The 18503-nt window shown below is 33.9% G+C and overlaps 1 protein-coding gene across 1 annotated transcript; it reads left to right on the top strand.

The window, feature by feature from the left end:
* The first annotated feature begins 2561 nt into the window (after nucleotides 1-2561).
* Nucleotides 2562-14915, top strand: LOC149401887 (uncharacterized). Its single transcript, XM_089609339.1, has 15 exons — nucleotides 2562-2679; nucleotides 2794-2977; nucleotides 3618-3740; nucleotides 4724-4742; nucleotides 4836-4883; nucleotides 5492-5699; nucleotides 10741-10867; nucleotides 12468-12591; nucleotides 12956-13180; nucleotides 13275-13362; nucleotides 13644-13753; nucleotides 13895-13985; nucleotides 14082-14270; nucleotides 14378-14437; nucleotides 14591-14915. Exons 1-15 carry the CDS (start codon nucleotides 2562-2564, stop codon nucleotides 14794-14796), a joined length of 1920 nt encoding a protein of 639 aa, XP_089465465.1. The 3' UTR covers nucleotides 14797-14915.
* The last annotated feature ends 3588 nt before the right edge of the window (nucleotides 14916-18503 follow it).

Below are 18503 nucleotides of genomic sequence, written 5' to 3'. Positions count from 1 at the left end.
GTCGCCACTTCACTTAGGGAATGAGATGCAACTGCTTATCTTTATTTTTTCCTTTGTGTCTTCGTCGATTTTGAGTTTGTCGTTATTTGAAACTTCATAACTATTCTCGGTCGTCGTCCGAAGCTCATAATCCGCCACTACGAGTTCGTCTCCAACATCGATCGAGTGTCTCCAATGTAAGAAGGTTTTTTTTATTGTTTTAATTTCCACCAAAGTTTTTGTTTCAAGAACTTAGACATGAATTTGGAATTTGTACCACTAGATCTTTGATCAAACTGGCTTTAAATTTCAGTCTTTATATTTAAACCTTAGGTTTGTAATATGGTTAATTTTCGTTGGATGTGAAGTCTTCGAAAACGCAGTTGGCAACATGTGGTGTTTCGTGTTACTTGGAAAGATTAGTAATTCATTATTCTTGTTGTATTATTATGATTGTGTTTATGATCCGTTTCTTTTATGTTCTTTTTAAGAAGTTTTAAATTTTCTGTTTAGCTTATTTTTTGTAATCTAAGTATTTTATTATTCTTATTATTATTAAAATATTTTTGTTAGGAGCATGTCTCTCTCTCTCTCTCTCTCTCTCTCTCTCTCTCCCTCCCTCTCTCTCTCTATATCTATATATATATATATAAGAGGAAATGGCGGCATAAATACCTAATATTTTTTTTACAGTATACATTTAACTATCTAATCTTTTTTTTTTCGCGATTAAAATACTTATCGTTTACTTTCAGTTTCACCGTTACTACCTACTTCAAATCAACGGTCCAGATTTAACACTCAATCAAATTTTCATTATTACTTTCTAATATGATAAAAAAAAAAATCTAAACTAATAAAAATAAATATTTGATAAAAAAAAAAACTAGTGAACACACATAACACTAATGCCAATGCCGTGTCAACAAAAAAAATATACTTCTTTCATTCATTGGCGTTTCACTTCTTCTTCTTCTTCTTTCATTGTCTTAGGTTCCAGACTCTCTGAAAGACACTCTTCAAGATTATGGATTCAATCTCATCAGACCATCAATGGAGGTCCTCATACCTAAACCCATGCCATCCAAGCTCTTCATGGCCGAGACTAGAATACAATGTAGATCGAAGATTCTTTGAGCACGGCTGAGACAACCAAGACAATTGTTTCCTTGAATTTGGTCACTAGCATCACCGTGTCTCCGTTGATTAACGTGCCCGTCATCGCGAGAAGCTTCTCTGTAAGGTTTATTGTAAAGTTTATCGGACGATAGACGAGGAAGAAGATTGAATCGACAAAAGAGAGGATAAATGGGGGTAGAACTGAAAATAAACAGCATGTATTTTAACCGTCGAAAAAAAAAGATTAAGTAGTTAAGTGTATAAGCAAAAAAAACATTAAATATTTATTTCGTCATTTGCTCTATATAAAATAAAAATAAAATTCCCAATTGGCTGAGCTGTTTCCGTTTTTTTTTTTTTGTCAGAATCTGTTATACGCAGTGACGGATCTAGAAAAGCTTACCAGGGGCAAATTTGAAAAAAAAATTCAAGTGGGGCTAATTTGTAAACTTTTAGGGTAATTTTTTAAATTTTTTTTAAAAAATGGGCCAAAAATGAAAAAAAAAATTAAGGGGGTCACGTAGACCCATGTAGATCCGTCACTGGTTATACGTTTATGTTTTTATAAAACTAAAAAAATTATACGTATTTGATTAATCTTAGTTTATTATAACTATAACTATAACAATAAAAATAAATAAAAAGCTGTTGTCTGCTTTACATGTCTTTTGAGTTCAGTTAGAATCTTTTTGCTCGTTAAGCTTTTCAAGAGAGTTAATTTGGAGTTCAATTAAAGAAAGAAATTAATTTATCTTTATGCCTTATGTCTCTTTTTCAAAAGTTATTTGTTAGGAAGATGTTCCATTCACACGAAAAATATATCTACAAAAGCCTTAGCTGTAGAAAGATCTCCGATGAAATGAATTTTATCTTTTAATGTTTTATTATAATTTTTTTTATTAAAATATCTATTAATTTATATTTTTATTTATAGAAGATAATACACAGTTATTTAATCATTAAAATAAAATATAATTACACCAGGATTTAATGGGGCTTAAACCCTCCCCGAGATTCTTACAAAATAATAATGGATACGGATTGATGAAGAAATATTGTATATGCTTAGTGATAAGAAGTTTAATATTTTGCTAATTCAAATGAACTAAGTTAGTGTGAAAAGTAGTTCGTGTCTGAGAATGTATTCCACGAGAATCAAACAAAGCAATATTAAATATAGTAGAAAAAAAAATTATAGTTTATTTTATAGTTTTGGTATAAATGAGGCTCATATTTGGGACTTCGTGACGTCGAGGAAGTGAGCTATTGACTCAAGTTGGGTTTATAAGATCGAGACCAAATCTGATGGGTCCGCTGAGCGGTACAAGGTCATTCTTGTTGCAAAAAACTATTCACATGAATATGACTTAGATTATAAAGATACTTTTGCGCCGGTTGCGAAGATGACGACGATCTACACTCTGATCACTGTGGTTTATGTTCATCGGTGAAAGATATCTCAGATGGATGTGAAAAATGCTTTCTTGTATGGTGATCTTCATGAGGAGGTCTACAAGACGTCACCTTCGGATGTTGAGCACCAGTCCGGTCATGTGTGCAAGCTGCGCAAAGCTCTCTATGGTCTCAAACAAGCTCTCTGAGCTTGGTTTGAGAAGTTCTCCACCATGATTACCTCTCTTGGCTTTCTCCCTAGTCAGCATGACACCGTCTTGTTTGTCAAGCGTACAAATACAGGTCGTATCCTTATGTCCTTGTATGTTGATGATATGATTATTACTGGTGATGATTATGATGAGATTGAATCGTTGAAGTTTGACTTGGCTCGGTGCTTTGCTATGAAAGTTCTGGGTTCGTTGCGTTACTTTTTGGGTATCGAGGTGGCTTTCTCCCCGAAGGGCTACCTTCTATCTCAGTCAAAGTATATATTAGATCTTTTTTAGCTCGCTCGTCTCACTGACAACATGATTGTTGACACTCCACTTGAAACCAATGCTCCCTACTCTCCATCTGACGGGTCTCCTCTACCCGATCCTAATTTATACCGCACGGTGGTAGGGAGCTTGATTTATCTCACGGTTACTCATCCCGACATTGCGCATATTGTTCATGTTGCTCCTACCACAATTCACTGGGCCTCCGTTCTTCACATTTTCACGTATCTTTGTGGTACTCGGTTTCAGAGTCTATTGTTACCTTCCTCGCCTTCGTTAGAGTTGCGTGCCTATTCTGATCCCGATTGGGCTGGTGATATTACCGATCGCAAGTCCACCACTGGATTATGTATTTTCCTTGGCGATTCACTCATATCTTGGAAAAGCAAGAAGCAGGATGTCATTTCTCGCTCTTCCAATGAAGCTTCGTGTCGCGTTATGGTTACGACTACATGTGAGATTGTTTAATTACGTTGGTTACTTGCTGATCTGGGTGTCACTATTCATCATCCTATACCGCTATACTGTTATAATCAGAGTGTCATCCATATTTCTCGTAACTCAATTTTTCATGAGTGAACCAAGCATATTGAGATTGATTGTCATATCAATCACCATCATTTACAGCTTGGTATACGATCGCATTGCCTTATCTTCCCTCGTCGCTTCAGATTGTAGATTTGTTCACGAAGGCTCACTCCACTTCTGTTTCTTAGCCGACAAACTCTCAATGCTTATAGCTGTAACATCGTGAGTTTGGGGGGAGATATTAGCATAGTATATAATAGTATATTTGTCATTATTATATTTATGTAAGTTTATTTCAGTCTTTTATTAACGTGGTTGTATTAGGGTTATACACCCAGACTGTTGTATTTTCCTTTTACACAATTAACTACTCAAACTCTCTAAATTCCTAAATCTTCAATATCACTCTACTTGGAAATCGTTACGACACTGAATTGCCCGTTGATTGGAGGTCTATGCCAACTTCAAGTTTTTTGTATATAACCAAATAGAAGACAAATACTTGATTATACAAGGTATTATTTATGATTTCTCTTGAAACGATCCTTATGATAAATTTATATTTTTCGTAATAATTTCAAAATATATTTTATAGATAATGCAAATGGTGGTGTGAGACGTTTAAATTCCATGAAGAAGATGTGGGGATTGCGAAGTTGCTTTCGCTTGAATCTCTTAAGGAACCTTCTAATAGATACATTGTGAGCGACTCTTTTGTGTTTGGCGTTGAAGTATTCGTACTAAAGCACTTTGGGAATCTGTTTCTCTTGTTATGTCGCCGGATATCAAGAAATCACACCTTCGCTTGGGAGATAGAGAAGTTTTCTCAACTAGGCAAAGATGTCACTCATTCTGCAGTATTTAAACTCTGAAAGAAACTGGTATGTAAAAACTGTTGATAACCAAAATCAACTAAATTTTTTTATGTTATAGAATATCTGCAAGGAAAAAATAGTAAAAACTGTTGTCTTAAACAGAATGACCAGCTAAAAAAAAATAAAAAAAAATTAACCGGAATGCTCTGCTCATTTTTTAACCTACCTATGGTCCGGTCGCAAATTTTTAGCCCGGACCGATTAGGATATGTATATAAGAAAAAATTAATAATAAGGTATGAGAGCAAATTGTACTTGTTCACGCATATTATTTTATAACTGTTGTTTGACTGTGGTTGAATGTTTCTGAATTTTTTTCCTTTGCTTCAGAATCAATATGTACTTGTTGGTCTGTGTTAATTGGGATAATTCTATAATTATATTTAGACTTTGCAACTTTGTGTTATTATGTATCTGATTTATGATGTGTTCGTGTAATCAGAGTTCTCTCGTACTAAATGCTATTAATTTATACTCTGATCTTATGCAGGTATCACTGTTAACTATGTCAAATACATGGTTGAGGGAAAGAAAAAAAGAACAGAATGAAAATGGATTATATATTCCTCTAATGGCTATGTTGTAATGGTTTGAATTGAATTGATTAAAATGGTTTAAATTGGTCTAAGCTAAACAGTCCGATCTAAAACGGTTTAAAACAGCCTCTAAAGATCCGTATTTTAATTGTTGTTCAAGCCACTTTTGCAGTAATATTAACGGCCAAGAAACTATTGTTCAACAACGATCACGACGTTTGAACAAAAGAAAATTAGATAAGCAATTTTAAAGAAGTTTACTAATTCCGCACATCCTTGTTGAACTCTAGAAAATAAGCTCGTGTAGTAACATTGTTCAAGTTACACTCTCATCGTCGCAAATAACTCTCACCGTAGAATAATATGTATGAGAATTCTTCGAAATTGAAGACGTCGAGGCTTGAATCATGCATGGAAACGCTTTCTTTATAGTATTTCGAGTACCCCAGAATTGTCTTAAGGTTCTGTACAAGAATACCGCAGGATACGACAAGCCTAAATTCGGACTGCACCAAGACAGAGTGAAATCCGAATATAAGCAAGAACGATGTTTCTGGATTAGTGTTTCGGGAAGAGAGAATGTAGGTTCGAAAACCTGTATTTGATTTCTGAATCCAAAGTCGGATTATATAAACAAACGTACCTGTTCGTGAAGAGGTTCGACGAACAGACGCATTGTTTCGTTCAAACGACAGTTACAGTCGCAAACGACACGACCGTTGGCCAAACGACCGTTCGTTTCCGAAACGACGTGACTGTCCATTTGAACGGTAACCAAAAATAACCACCGAATGAGGAGGCGCGACCGTTGGCGAGAATCGCCGCGAGAAGTCCGCGGACCGCGCCGTTTCACCGCCGAAGTGCCAAAGTGCGCTTACAAAGCGCCACTAACGCCTCTACGCCCGAGCCGGACGCCGCTGTCGCCGGTGGCGACACCGGCGAGGGCGGGTGTGAACGTGAAATGAAGCATAGGTCCGCCACCTCACCTCCACCTCACATCCACATGGCACACTCCTTCATCATCAACTTGTTTATTCATGGTTATTAAATGCAACATATATAAGGTGTTTTTCACCTTAGTGTTTGTTCCATGTGAGACTCTTTTTCACACACAAACTCATTTTCTCAATCAACAACACACTATTTCGTCTTTTAGTGAACAAAATAAATTGAGCTTTAAATAATTAAAACACATATTTAATATTACTCAATTTCCAACATAATAAACTCACAATATAATATGTTACATGCTAAATATAGACATGAGTTTGAAAAAAGTCGTGCGGGCGAGCAAGTAGAAATATATATATATATATATATATATATATATATATATATATATATATATATATATATATATATATATATATATATATATATATATATATATATATTAGGGCATATACCTTTTCAAATAGAGCTTAAAACAGCCGTTTTGGTATTTTATAAATTTTGCTAAATTTTAGCTGTTATGTATATTAGAAGCAATATCATGCCTACAAATAAATAAGTATATTTTATACGTACATACATTTGAGGCTTGCTTAATTCCAACTCATTATAGACCTTCGTGATTGTTGCCACATTCGTGTAACATATAATAATATAATTATACTCGTTCAATAAAAAAGCAATGAATTAATTTAAGTAAGCGGCTTGGCCGTTTATGTTTGTTAATTTGTCACACTTTCTATGACCAAAATAAAGAGATTGTTGTCATCTGTACTTAAAACTAAGTTGAATTTAGGAAAATTGTCAAAAGTAGGACTAAATTAAGGCCAATTTCCATTTTCCTACTTTTTTTCAAAAATTTACCAAACTAGGACCGGTAAAAAAAAAGTCAAATGAGAGATACACAAAATTCTACCTATTATACCATCATACTAATTACCAACCTACAATCTTCCCCAATAAAATATCTTATTTTTTCTCTTTCTTTCTATTTTCCCGCTCAGCCCATCGAAAAAAAGAATTTTTTTTTTTTTACTAGTCCTAGTTTGATAAATTTTTGAAAAAAGTAGGAAAATGGAAATGTCCCTTTATTTAGTCCTAGTTAAGGAAATGTCCCTTGAATTTAAGTTTCGGCAACCTATTTTGTTTTTTTCACTGAGTGACCTCACCTAGAATTACTCAGTTGGGCCAAGCCCAAGTAACGAAAAAAAAAAACAGTAAGTACTTGCCTGACCCAGCTCGTCAGTACGATCAAATGGTGGCCGAATCCGTCCAAAGGTCTCAGCTATCCATCAGGACCGAGTCCAGTTCTCTACAAGTCAGCCCGGAAGAAGCGGTCCTCAGTCGGTCTTCTCGTCATCACCATCTCAACTCAACACGCGTGTAGCTCCTTGAAGACCTCCAGTCCGAGCACGGGTCCTCCAGATCGACGACGAAGATGAGCAGACCTCCAGCTATAAATAGATCTAATTCAACTAGAAATAGATCATCTGCTTTTATTGTACTTACTATACCAAAATTTGTATTTGAAATATTCTTTGAGCTCATCAACTCATTTGGCCGAGCTCGACCTCCTTGTGTTCATTGATCAATATTCAATAAAGCAATCTGTTATGGGTCGTTTTTCCTTTTTGAAAAAACATGACGACCAACCCAAAAACAGAAGAAAATATGGTCGAGGGCCGGCCTCGACCACAACAAAGTACGGTCGAGGGACGGCTTCGACCACAACAAAATACGGTCGAGGGACGGTCTCTACCACAACAAAATATTATCAAGGGCCGGTCTTGACCACAACAAAATATGGTCGTGTTAGACTTTATTTATAAAGCCCATGTATGTGTGTGGCCCAAGTGTAATACCAATTAATGGGCTTAATACGTAATCAGGTTAAATCTTATTGGTTAATTAAAATAAATGTAATTTCCCTATATACCCTGATGGTGGGTCTATATAAAGAGAAACCCTAGGAATTCTCTAAACCCAGTACGCAGTTTTCTGAGCCATCACAAGAAAGCTATCAAAACTAAAGGGGTCAAGAGAAAGAAATCAATTCCGGTGATTCCGCCACCGCCGTAGTTCTCGTCATGAATCGAGGTAGGTTTTCTCGATCTTTAATGCTTTGTGAAAATCATCTAGTTCTAAGATCTTGGCTAATTAGGATCGTTTAAATTATGTTTACAGGTCGAGGACCGACCTCGACCATGACGGAGCATGGCCGACGTCGACTGTGACAAAGCATGGCTAGCCTTGACCACGACAAAATATGGTCGAGGGTCGGCCTTGATCTCGACGAAGCATGGTCGGCATCGACCACGACAGTGCGTGGCCGGCCTCGACTACGACAAAGCATGGTGGAGGGCTGTCCTCGACCTCGACGAAGACAAGGTCATCCTAAGTCCAAGTGACGATGTCATCCTAATGCGACAGAGTCGTGTTAAGTCCATGCGACGGGACCTCTCCACGATAGGACCTTCCTATGACGGGACCTCCCACCCATGGCAGGGCCTACCTGTGACAAGGCCTCCCCTTGTCAGGGCTTCGCCCTAATGACAACCAAATGGCGGGCTACCCCGACCCCCTTGACAACCTTAAGGCTTCACTATAAATACCTATTCCACACAAGGCTAAGGTAAGTTTTTCTCAACTGACAAAACTCTGCCTCTCTCTCACCTCACACATTCTCTCTTTAGAATTCCCTAGGGAGAACAAAGGCCCCCACTTCACATAGCACTTGGACTAATGTTGAGTGTCGGAGAGCTCCGGGGAAAAAATCCTCCGCGCCCCTCTAGCTCATTTATCCCTCTTTTTAAGGTGACGGGTCGCCATAAACCTTTTTCCGGCACGGAAAAAGCGGCAAGTTTGGGAGTTTTTCACCGTTTGACTACCGCACGATCATAAGGTCCGGCCCTAGATCGACATTTTCGGAATTAAAACAATCCATTTCGATTTATTCTTCTTTTCCGTTCAATTCTGGTATGTTACTATGCTACTAAATAAGCTTTACTCAGTTCTTATATAACGAATTCTTGCGATCCACATAAATATAAATAATACGATACACTAAATAGTTTCGTGATTGTTGTGGAACCGATTCCAACATCAACAATTTGGCGTTATCTATGAGAAACTATAAAGAGTTCTAACTCTGAAGAGTCAAGTTAAGCTTGATTCATGAGAAGTATGGCTAATTCGGATGAACAGATCGAGTTGGGCACAGGTCACCTCCGTGAAAGCTCACTTGAAAAGTCTGACTGATGAGTGGCCCACCCTTAAATCAAGGTACGACGCTGATAAGGCTGCTGCTGCGAGCTCGTCACTTTTTTGGATAGACTTTGGGGATGGCCGGCCTTGCGAACGGTCTGCCTCGTGGTTGGTCCGTCTTTCCACTTTTGCGGACGGCCAATCTTCGTACAGTCCACCATTGGATGGCCCATTACACGTGTCTTTGGGCCTGGCCGTTTTGTCTTCATAACTAAATGGTTGTGTTTTTATTTTTTTATTATTTTTTTTATTATTATGTAATGAAACAAAATAGCTCTTTTTAGTATGGCTCATTCCAGAATAGTAAAGGTTTTATTTATTTTTAATAACTAGTCATTCTCATGTTATTTTTTTTTTGTATTTTTTTATTTATTTATTTTATCCTTCATTTATTTATTTTTAATTTTTTTAAAAATACTATTTATTTTACTTTTTATTTATTTTATCCTTCATTTATTTATTTTTAATTTTTAAAAAAATACTATTTATTTTACGCTTTCGAATAATAAATAAGTAGAACTTTTATTGTCAGCTATCTTCTTAATTATATTAATTTTTAGTTGATTATGACATAAAATGTGTTTACAAGCTTGATGCAAAATCAAAATACTAATTACAATTTAATTCCATTTTTAGCCAAATTTATATTAGAAAAACTAGAAAAATACAAATTCCATAAACATGGTTACCTTAAAAAAAATTATACTAAGTAGTTTAATTTAAATAATTGCGCTTGTAAACAAACAAACCAGTATCGCTTAAAGATGACTACTTGTAAACACAAAAATCAGTATACAAACATTTCCGTTAAAAACACTTCTTATTATTGGTTTTTAAATAAATAAATCTATCTAAAGCATTTGAATGTTACTCTCCTAAGAAATGAAACATTGACTATTTCTTAAATGAGTTCGTTCGTCATCACCCACATAGTTTTTGCCCTCGTTAACTTCCTGGTCTTCATCTTTAAAATCAATCCTAAAATATATGTTTTCTGGTCAAATCTTGTTAAGAATTTTTTTTATAGGTCTTTTTCATTGTTTTCTTATATTTTCTATATTTTATTTACATCTTCTCATTTAAAGTGCAAGATTACTTATCAATTTAACAAACTCTCTAGTGACATTTTTTTGCTTTATTGAATAAGTTAACATTCATACTAATGTTTTCATCGGATGAAAATAAAAACAAAAAATTAGAAAAATAGTCAATTTAAAAGTTTGATATTGCTAAATAGCCAATGTTTGATAAATATTAGGTAAATAGCCATCAATGATGACGTGACTTAATATAGCAGTGACTATTTACTTAATATTTATGTTTGTAAATATATAAAATTGACTATTTACTTAATATTTACCAAACCTTAACTATTTAGCAATTCTCAACGTTTAAGTTGACTATTTTGCTAAATTACCCAAATAAAAATCTTTAGGATTCTCGTTTCCTAATAGAGATAATAATGACATAAAAGTTGATACTCTTTATTTTGAGATATTTAACGTATGCCTAACCCTAGACGATCCTCTTTATGTTCGGACGTTCACTAGCGCACATTAAATAAATTATGATCTTTCTACTGCATGTGACGTCTAGAGCACGGTTCAAAATGCCGGCGAAAATCCGGGAAAGCCGCTGGGAATGTCGTTTTCGGACAGCTGACGGCCGGAGAAAAGAAGAATGCCGTTTCTCGTCGTCGTTCGAAAATCGATGACATGGGCATGTCGTTTCCAGCCGGCCATTTTCGTTTTTATACCTTAAACCTAGTTTTTTTTATTTTTGTCATTTTGATGTTTAAGCTGATTTTTTTTCATAAGATCGTCTTCATTAATGTTGTTTATTACTTGACGATCTATCATATATATTTTTTCAGATTTTTTGGAGAACTTCCGGCGAGTCACCATTTTTTCCGGCGAACCACCATTTTTTCCGGTGACTCAAAAATCAGATTTTCAACTACTTATTTGTGTATTTTTAAGTAAGATCATGTCTTTAAATTTTATATTACATATACTTATGTTTTGAATTGGAATTAGTATATGTTGAATTGAATTGATGGTGTTTGATTTTGAATTGAAATTGTTAGACTTTGAATTGAAATAATTAGACTTTGAATTGAAATTAGTTTATCATGTATGCTAAAAATGAAATTGTTAGAGTAGGAATTGAAATTGTCACATTTTGAATTGAAATAAAATAACTTAGAATAGAATTTATTGACATGTTAAATGGAAATTTGTTGACATATTGAAATGAAATTAGTTGATGTAGACTTTGAATTGAAATTAGTTTATCATTTATGCTAAAAGTGAAATTGTTAGAGTAGGAATTGAACATGTATGATTTGAAGTGTTTTGAATTTGGACTATATTTACAAATATATATGTATTCTTTTATTTCGCCACATTATTTCCATTCGGTTTTCCGTCGGCACGTCGGTTTTCCATCGAAAACGGCATTTCATTTGCCCTTTTTCACATTTTTTCCGTTCGGTTTTCCGTCGACATGACGATTTTCCGTAAATCAGGAGGCTCGAAACGACAACGAAAACGGCATTTTTTTCCTTGGTCTAGAGTATGTCGCGATAGTGTTGATCCAAAAAATGAGTTTACAAATATTCGTTTGTTATATTTGGGTGTGATTTTTTTTTTTTGGTGGAATAGTCATGTTACACCACCAACTATCATAACTTCTAATACGCGTCATCATAATGGTGTTTGGAATTCTTCTATTTTTTTGGCTCGTCTAGAGACTAGAGCTGAGAAGAGTCAAACAGAAGAACCTACAAATGATATATACATCATTACATTGAAAAAGAAAGAGAAACGTCAACGGAAATATTAATTAAGGAATGATGGGATACCAATGCGAGACCATGTATTTACGAGTGTTTATAAAGTAAATTAAATAGATTATTAAGTCCCTTGTGTTTATAGTATCGAGTTAATTAATTTAGTAAATCCATAAATATATTCAAAGATTGTTTTCCAAAAAAATATAACTTTATTTTCTTTAACACCATAAATTTTTTATTTTGTATTCAAAATAATATACCAAATCAACTAAAAAAATATATATACAAAATCTTAACCGCCCGCTCTTAACCGTTTCATTCGAAGATGACTTTTTATTTTCGTCTTTTTCTAAACATGTATACACATTCACGCGTATATATTGATATTTATATATAAAATAAAATTGAAAACTTCTTCTGTTACAAAATTTTCTCCGGGAAGAAAATTCTCTGTAGTTTCTTTCATTCAGAGACGAATCGCTTCTTTTCCCTTTTTGACTATCGCATACTCTTTTTCTCATCTGTTTAGAAGAAAAAAAAATATTTTTGGCCGTTTTCTGGGCACATTTCACGAGCGTCGAGTTCTCGCTGTTGGTTCATCCATGGCGTGGGGTTTTGGACCGTTGGTTGAGGTTTTAAAGAATATCTCTCAGGTAATTATATTGATATCTCTCTCTTTTGGTAGACACTTTCCTGTGCATTGCATTTCTATATATATGAATTATGAATCATGCTTAAAATCGAAACTAGGCCTACGTAAAAAGAAAGAACAATTATGTATTTCTATTTTTTTATAAATTTTTCATTCTGCTAAGAAATATATATATATATATTTGAAAATCAGGGGACACAAATATTTAATGAACAATCCTAGTTATTTTTTTTTTGTTGGTTTTTATTTGAATCAAATTTTGATGTTCTCATTTACTAAAAAGAGAAATGAAATAGAAAGTTTTGTGTTATCTATAAAACAAGTTATTTTTCCATTAATTTTTTTTTAATTTCATTATAATTTAGGTGGGTGGGCGAAGAGAGATTGATCTCGGAGCTCACACCATAAGGTCTCATGGCGCGATTGTCGCGAGGAACCACGTGAGCGATTGGGTCATATTGTTGGTTTTGGGTGCGATAGAGATCGTACTTTTCACGATTCACCCGTTTTATCGATTCGTCGGAAAAGACATGATGACCGACCTTAAGTACCCCATGAAGGACAATACCGTCCCCATTTGGGCCGTCCCGGTAAACATAAAAATCTTTTTTGCTTTTGTAAATATAAATAAATATATTCGATATGCGAGTTAGTCATCGTCTTTTTTTTTTTTTACCCTTTTAGATGTACGCGGTTTTGTTGCCGATCGTGGTGTTCCTCTGTGTGTATTGGAGGAGGAGATGTGTCTATGATCTTCATCACAGCATTTTGGGTGAGTTTTGTTTTTCTCTTTCTTATTCGAGTTGGTTTTTTTCTTTGTCTTGTTATAATCTTTCGCTCTTGATGAAAATTCAAAAAAATTACAGCCTTTTTTTATATATCGAAATTTGTATGGAAATGCCGAGGAAAATAAGGTGAAAATGTCGAATCATCATTTTAAATTTTTTATAAGATTCCATCGATATTTTAATTTCCCTCCGAATTTTGAACCTTGTATAGGGATTTTATTTTTAAAACAAGCAAGTAATTTAAATTTTTTTTTTCTAAGCACAGGATTGTTGTTTGCCGTGTTGATAACGGGCGTTCTTACCGACTCCATAAAATGTGCCGTTGGGAGGCCTCGCCCCGACTTTTTCTGGCGATGCTTTCCAGATGGGGTTGAGGTTTGTTATTAATCATTTCAATTCCTTTGTTTTCGCTTTTCCGTTTCGCAGTTTGATATGACATTTTTTTTATATACTTTGATTTTAAAAAAATCGAAGTGTGGCATAATAATTCTTATTAATTTTCAAATTATTATGCAGTTGTATGATAAATTGGGAGACGTGATATGCCATGGAGACCCTAGTGTCATTAAGGAGGGACACAAAAGCTTCCCAAGTGGTCACACTTCTTGTAAGCAAAACCATTTTTTTTTCTTTCATAACTCTCTTCCGTTTTTGTATCTTGTTATGACATTTCTTTTGTGGGTGTCGTAATTTTTATTTTTAGGGTCTTTCGCGGGATTAGGGTTCTTGTCGTTGTACTTGTCCGGAAAGATTCAAGCGTTCGATAGCAAAGGCCATGTCGCAAAGCTTTGCATTGTTTTCCTTCCTCTTTTGGTCGGGGCTCTTGTTGGAATTTCACGAGTTGACGATTATTGGCATCATTGGCAAGACGTGTTCGCCGGAGGGTTTTTAGGTTTATTTCTTTAACCTCTAATATCATTGATGAAAAAAATGATTTTTTATTGATGAGCAAGTTCTCTAATAATATATGTTTTGTTTTATTTTAATCTATTTCTGCAGGGCTTGTTGTGGCCACATTTTGCTATAGTCAATTCTTCCCACCTCCTTACGACGAGCAAGGTAATACTTATACTAGCTAGTTTAAAGATTAGCAAAGAAATATAAAAAGAAAAACGAAAAAATATCGCGCACAATTGAAAATGTACATGTTAATTTCATAGTTTTTTTTAAATTATTTATCGATTTTGTAATTAATAATTCCAAATGATTTAGGATGGAGACCTTATGCTTATTTCCGCTCACGAGAGGAATCGAATGGTGCTTCGAACGTCACGAATGTGGGAATTGTGCAGAACGTCGAGTATCGCCATAGTTCTAACCAAAATACCCGAAATAACGTAGAAACATTCACGATGTACTCTATGGATCAAGATTCGAGCTCCACATTGGATCGACTAGAATCTGGCGATAGACGATGATGATGGTTTTAGTGATGCTGATATTTTTGGTATGTTTGATTTAATTTGTAATTTATTCATTAGTGTCTATACATGGCTTGGAGATTCTTACTCAATACGTTTCTTCTCTCATATTTGTTCGTTCTTTCTGTAGTAATATTTTACTAACTAGTTTTTTAGATGTATATCTAAAGAGTGTGTTTGGACTTTGGAGGATTACATCTTTTGAAGCCTTCTCTTTGTTTTTTTGTTTTTTTTTTTGTTTTCTATTTTTACTTTATATTTATTTATATAATATAAATTATGTTGTGTGCAATGAAGCGATATATATATATTTGCAGTATTTTTTTTTATTAATACTAAAAAAAAAAAAAACTTTTTTGTGCGTATTCTAATGCAATTACTCTCTGAATGAACCATTATACGTTTAAAAGAGAAAAAGATAACACATCATAACGTATAACATCTATATCTATATATATATAGATATAGATATATATATATATATATAATATGTATATACATTAGATACATAACGATCTATTGAAAAATAGATTCAATCATGCCCCTTTAACTCAATGGTAGAGTAACGTCATGGTAAGACTTAGGTCATCGGTTCAAATCCGATAACGGGCTTTGATTTTTCATAAAATTACCACGGTAGCATTCATATTTGAAGGGATATAGAATTTTTTTAAAAGTGAAATTTTTTATTAATTTATAATTATACTTAGACTATATTTCTATTAATTAAAATGAATTATAATTCTAGTAACAAAAAGGGTTGACCAGGTGTTATTATGTTTGTTATATGTAATATCGAAGGATTATGAGGTTTAATTAATACTCAGCTACGTGAATTGTTTTGACGGTATCTACTACTCGTATTGAGGATTAATTTTGAGGTTTCTAGGCTAAGAAAAAAGTAATTTTGTTAATTGACTAGTTATACATGCCTTGTAAAAAAAAAAAACCATCAAATTATGTTCAGATTTACATTAGCATACAAAGTAACTATATGTTATAAAATAGATTTTCATAAAATTGTAAATTTGTGAATGGATAGTATTAAGGGACTTAAAGTTTGGTCATTTTGTGTTCAATTATTATTTCATAATATATTGGACCATGTTGCCATATCAAAGGGAACATTCCACAAATATCAAACTTTCCTGCAACTCAAAGTCACTATGTAAGTCAAGCTCTGTCGTTCGAGTCTTATATGTGTTTGTACTCCAATTACACATATATTGTAGTATTGATTACGTTGAACATTTAACTACAAATTAATTTTAAAAAGAAATCTTTAAACTTTAATAATTCAAAATTTTGTTGTATTAACAATTTCAGCAACTCTTTATAAGATTCTAACCTATGTTTCATTTTATTACTAAAAATAAAAATAAAAAATAACCTATCACTCCGCAGTAAAAAAAAATAGTTCACCAACTCTTTAATTAATTTAATTTTCTGTAGATTGATAGACTATTTTTTTAATAAAATAAAACTTTAACTTCTTTTTTAAAAGTAACATGAGCTATTAAGCTACTTATCTAATCAATGCTCCTTAATAATTTAAACCTCAGTACTATGGAGGCACTGCTACATGATTTTTAGGTCTTTCGAGATTCACAAGTGTAAGTTCATAAATGTTGTTTTCATTATGATATATAACACACGTAATTTGATTCTTCTCTTCTATATATGAAATCGTCCAAGGCACAATGTAAATGGACGGACTTGGTAGTTGTATGGACTGAATCGTTGACGGCCTTAGATAGACTGAACTGTTATTTTATATATTTATGACAAAGATGTTTCCTCCTGATAATCAGGCACATGGCTCAAGTCAAGTAATAAACCGCCTACTTATCCGTGAATTATTATGATGTTTGTCTTATTTTAACTCCACAAAGTTATAAATTATATAGCTTTAGATTTTTGATACATATATTTATAAATAATAACCTTTAATTAATCGACGAAAATTGTGATCTCATACTAAAATTAGGCCTGTGCACGGTCCGATCCGGTCCAAAACCGGCCAAAAAATCGGACCGGACCGTTCAAAACGGTCTAAAAAAACCCAAACCGGACCGGACCAAAAAATTGTAAAAACTGGACCGGACCGGACGGTTTTAAATCGTGTAGACCGGACTGGACCGTTTTGAACCGTTTAGACCGTTTTGAACCGTTTAGACCGGACCGGACCGGACCGTTTTGAACCGTTTGGACCGTTTTGAACCGTTTTACATAATTAAAAGTAAAAAAAAAACCATTAATTTTCCACCAAAACAAAAACATATAGTCATGTATGGGAGGAAAATACATGCACAAATGCCTAATTTGGCTAATTGAACATTAATTTAATTTTTTATTTTTTTTTAATAAACCGAACCGGACCGTTTGAAGTGAGTAGACCGGACCGGGGAAAAAAACCATTTTAAACCGGACCGGCGGTCTAAAAATCACCGGTCCGGTCCGGTTTACGGTTTTTACGGTTTTTACGGTTTTTTTGCGCCGCCGTAGCTAAAACAATATTTCTCTCTCATGTCATCTCTTCCTAGATTTCAGAAGTTGCGTCTAGTCTCTCTTAAGTCATCCTCTTGCTTTTTCTCGTAGGCTTCTCTTACATTCTATCATTTTTCCGGCTCTTTACTCTTTTTCTGCGGACATAATGAGTTTGTTTTTTTTTTTTTCGTTGTGGGGTTTAAATCTGAATCTACCGTCTTTAACTATAGATCACCCGTCGCACTCGATGACTTTGTGCCGGTGCTGGAAAACGAAGTGTGGGTGTGTGGCGAGGCATTTTTGGATATTGAGGTGGTGGTTTTAAAAGGCGAGACATGTTCGGAGGGTTTTTTCTTATTTATTTATGTTTGTGTCTTTTTTTTTGTATTATGTTCTACATCATTTCATTTTATTTTGTAGTTGTGGACTATTTGCTTTGAAATGGTTCACAAAGAAAATAGCTACCATCCGCTGTAGGAATACTGTTAGATTTTTGTCTGTGCAATCTGAAGAACAATCTTCTTCTTGGTCATTTGACCGCGGATTTTTGCACCCTCCATCAACCAATCTGTGTACGTTGAGAAAGGACAAGATAATTGCTCAAATTGTATTGTGCCTTTTGTTATTCATTTTCGTGGAAATATGCACACGATGCAAAATCACATGTACTTAGTGTTTGTTTTTATCCAACTTCGGTTTGTATGTCGATTTGTTCTGAGATATTCTATAATTGTATTCGAAGGTGTTTTACCCAAATTTTAATGAAATGCTTGGACAATGTTAATTAAAATAATAATATGAGATTTGATAGATGGACATTTTAGTCCAATAAAGAAATTTGATATTTTTTTTATTCTCGAGTGTTTTGCTACTAATAGTATTCTTTATTAATCTAAATAAATTAAAAGAACTAGATCCCCTTGATAAAGGCAAAATCACCTAATCCACTCCATTTCTCGAAGGCACACCTAATATTGGAAGATTCCTCGGTTTTGAGAGTTAGTACATGCTTTGAATCTTTGATAAATATGGAACCACGGACTATTTGGATTTTGATTTTTCAAAAATTCTTAAAATAGATGATATGCTGTAATCAATTATTTGAACTTGAACAACTATATTAAACAACATATAATTATGATATATCTATATTCTATAGTGAAACATCATCATACGCAATTACTATTTTTTTTTTAAAATAACGCGTTTACTATTTA

Source organism: Urtica dioica, chromosome 3 (assembly GCF_054948205.1).
Source record: "Urtica dioica subsp. dioica isolate 48M chromosome 3, U.dioica_male_clone48M_v1_H2, whole genome shotgun sequence".
Taxonomy (NCBI): Eukaryota; Viridiplantae; Streptophyta; class Magnoliopsida; order Rosales; family Urticaceae; genus Urtica; species Urtica dioica.
Note: the sequence above shows the minus strand (reverse complement) of the source record. Positions and strands in the feature narration are given on the sequence as shown.

Bases quoted from the DNA above. Each gene is read 5' to 3' on its own strand.
- LOC149401887 (XM_089609339.1), top strand. From the start codon at position 2,562: ATGGATGTGAAAAATGCTTTCTTGTATGGTGATCTTCATGAGGAGGTC. The intron at 2,680-2,793 runs GTCTCAAACAAG...GTACAAATACAG, and splicing joins GCTGCGCAAAGCTCTCTATG to GTCGTATCCTTATGTCCTTG. The intron at 13,986-14,081 runs GTAAGCAAAACC...TTTTATTTTTAG, and splicing joins CCCAAGTGGTCACACTTCTT to GGTCTTTCGCGGGATTAGGG.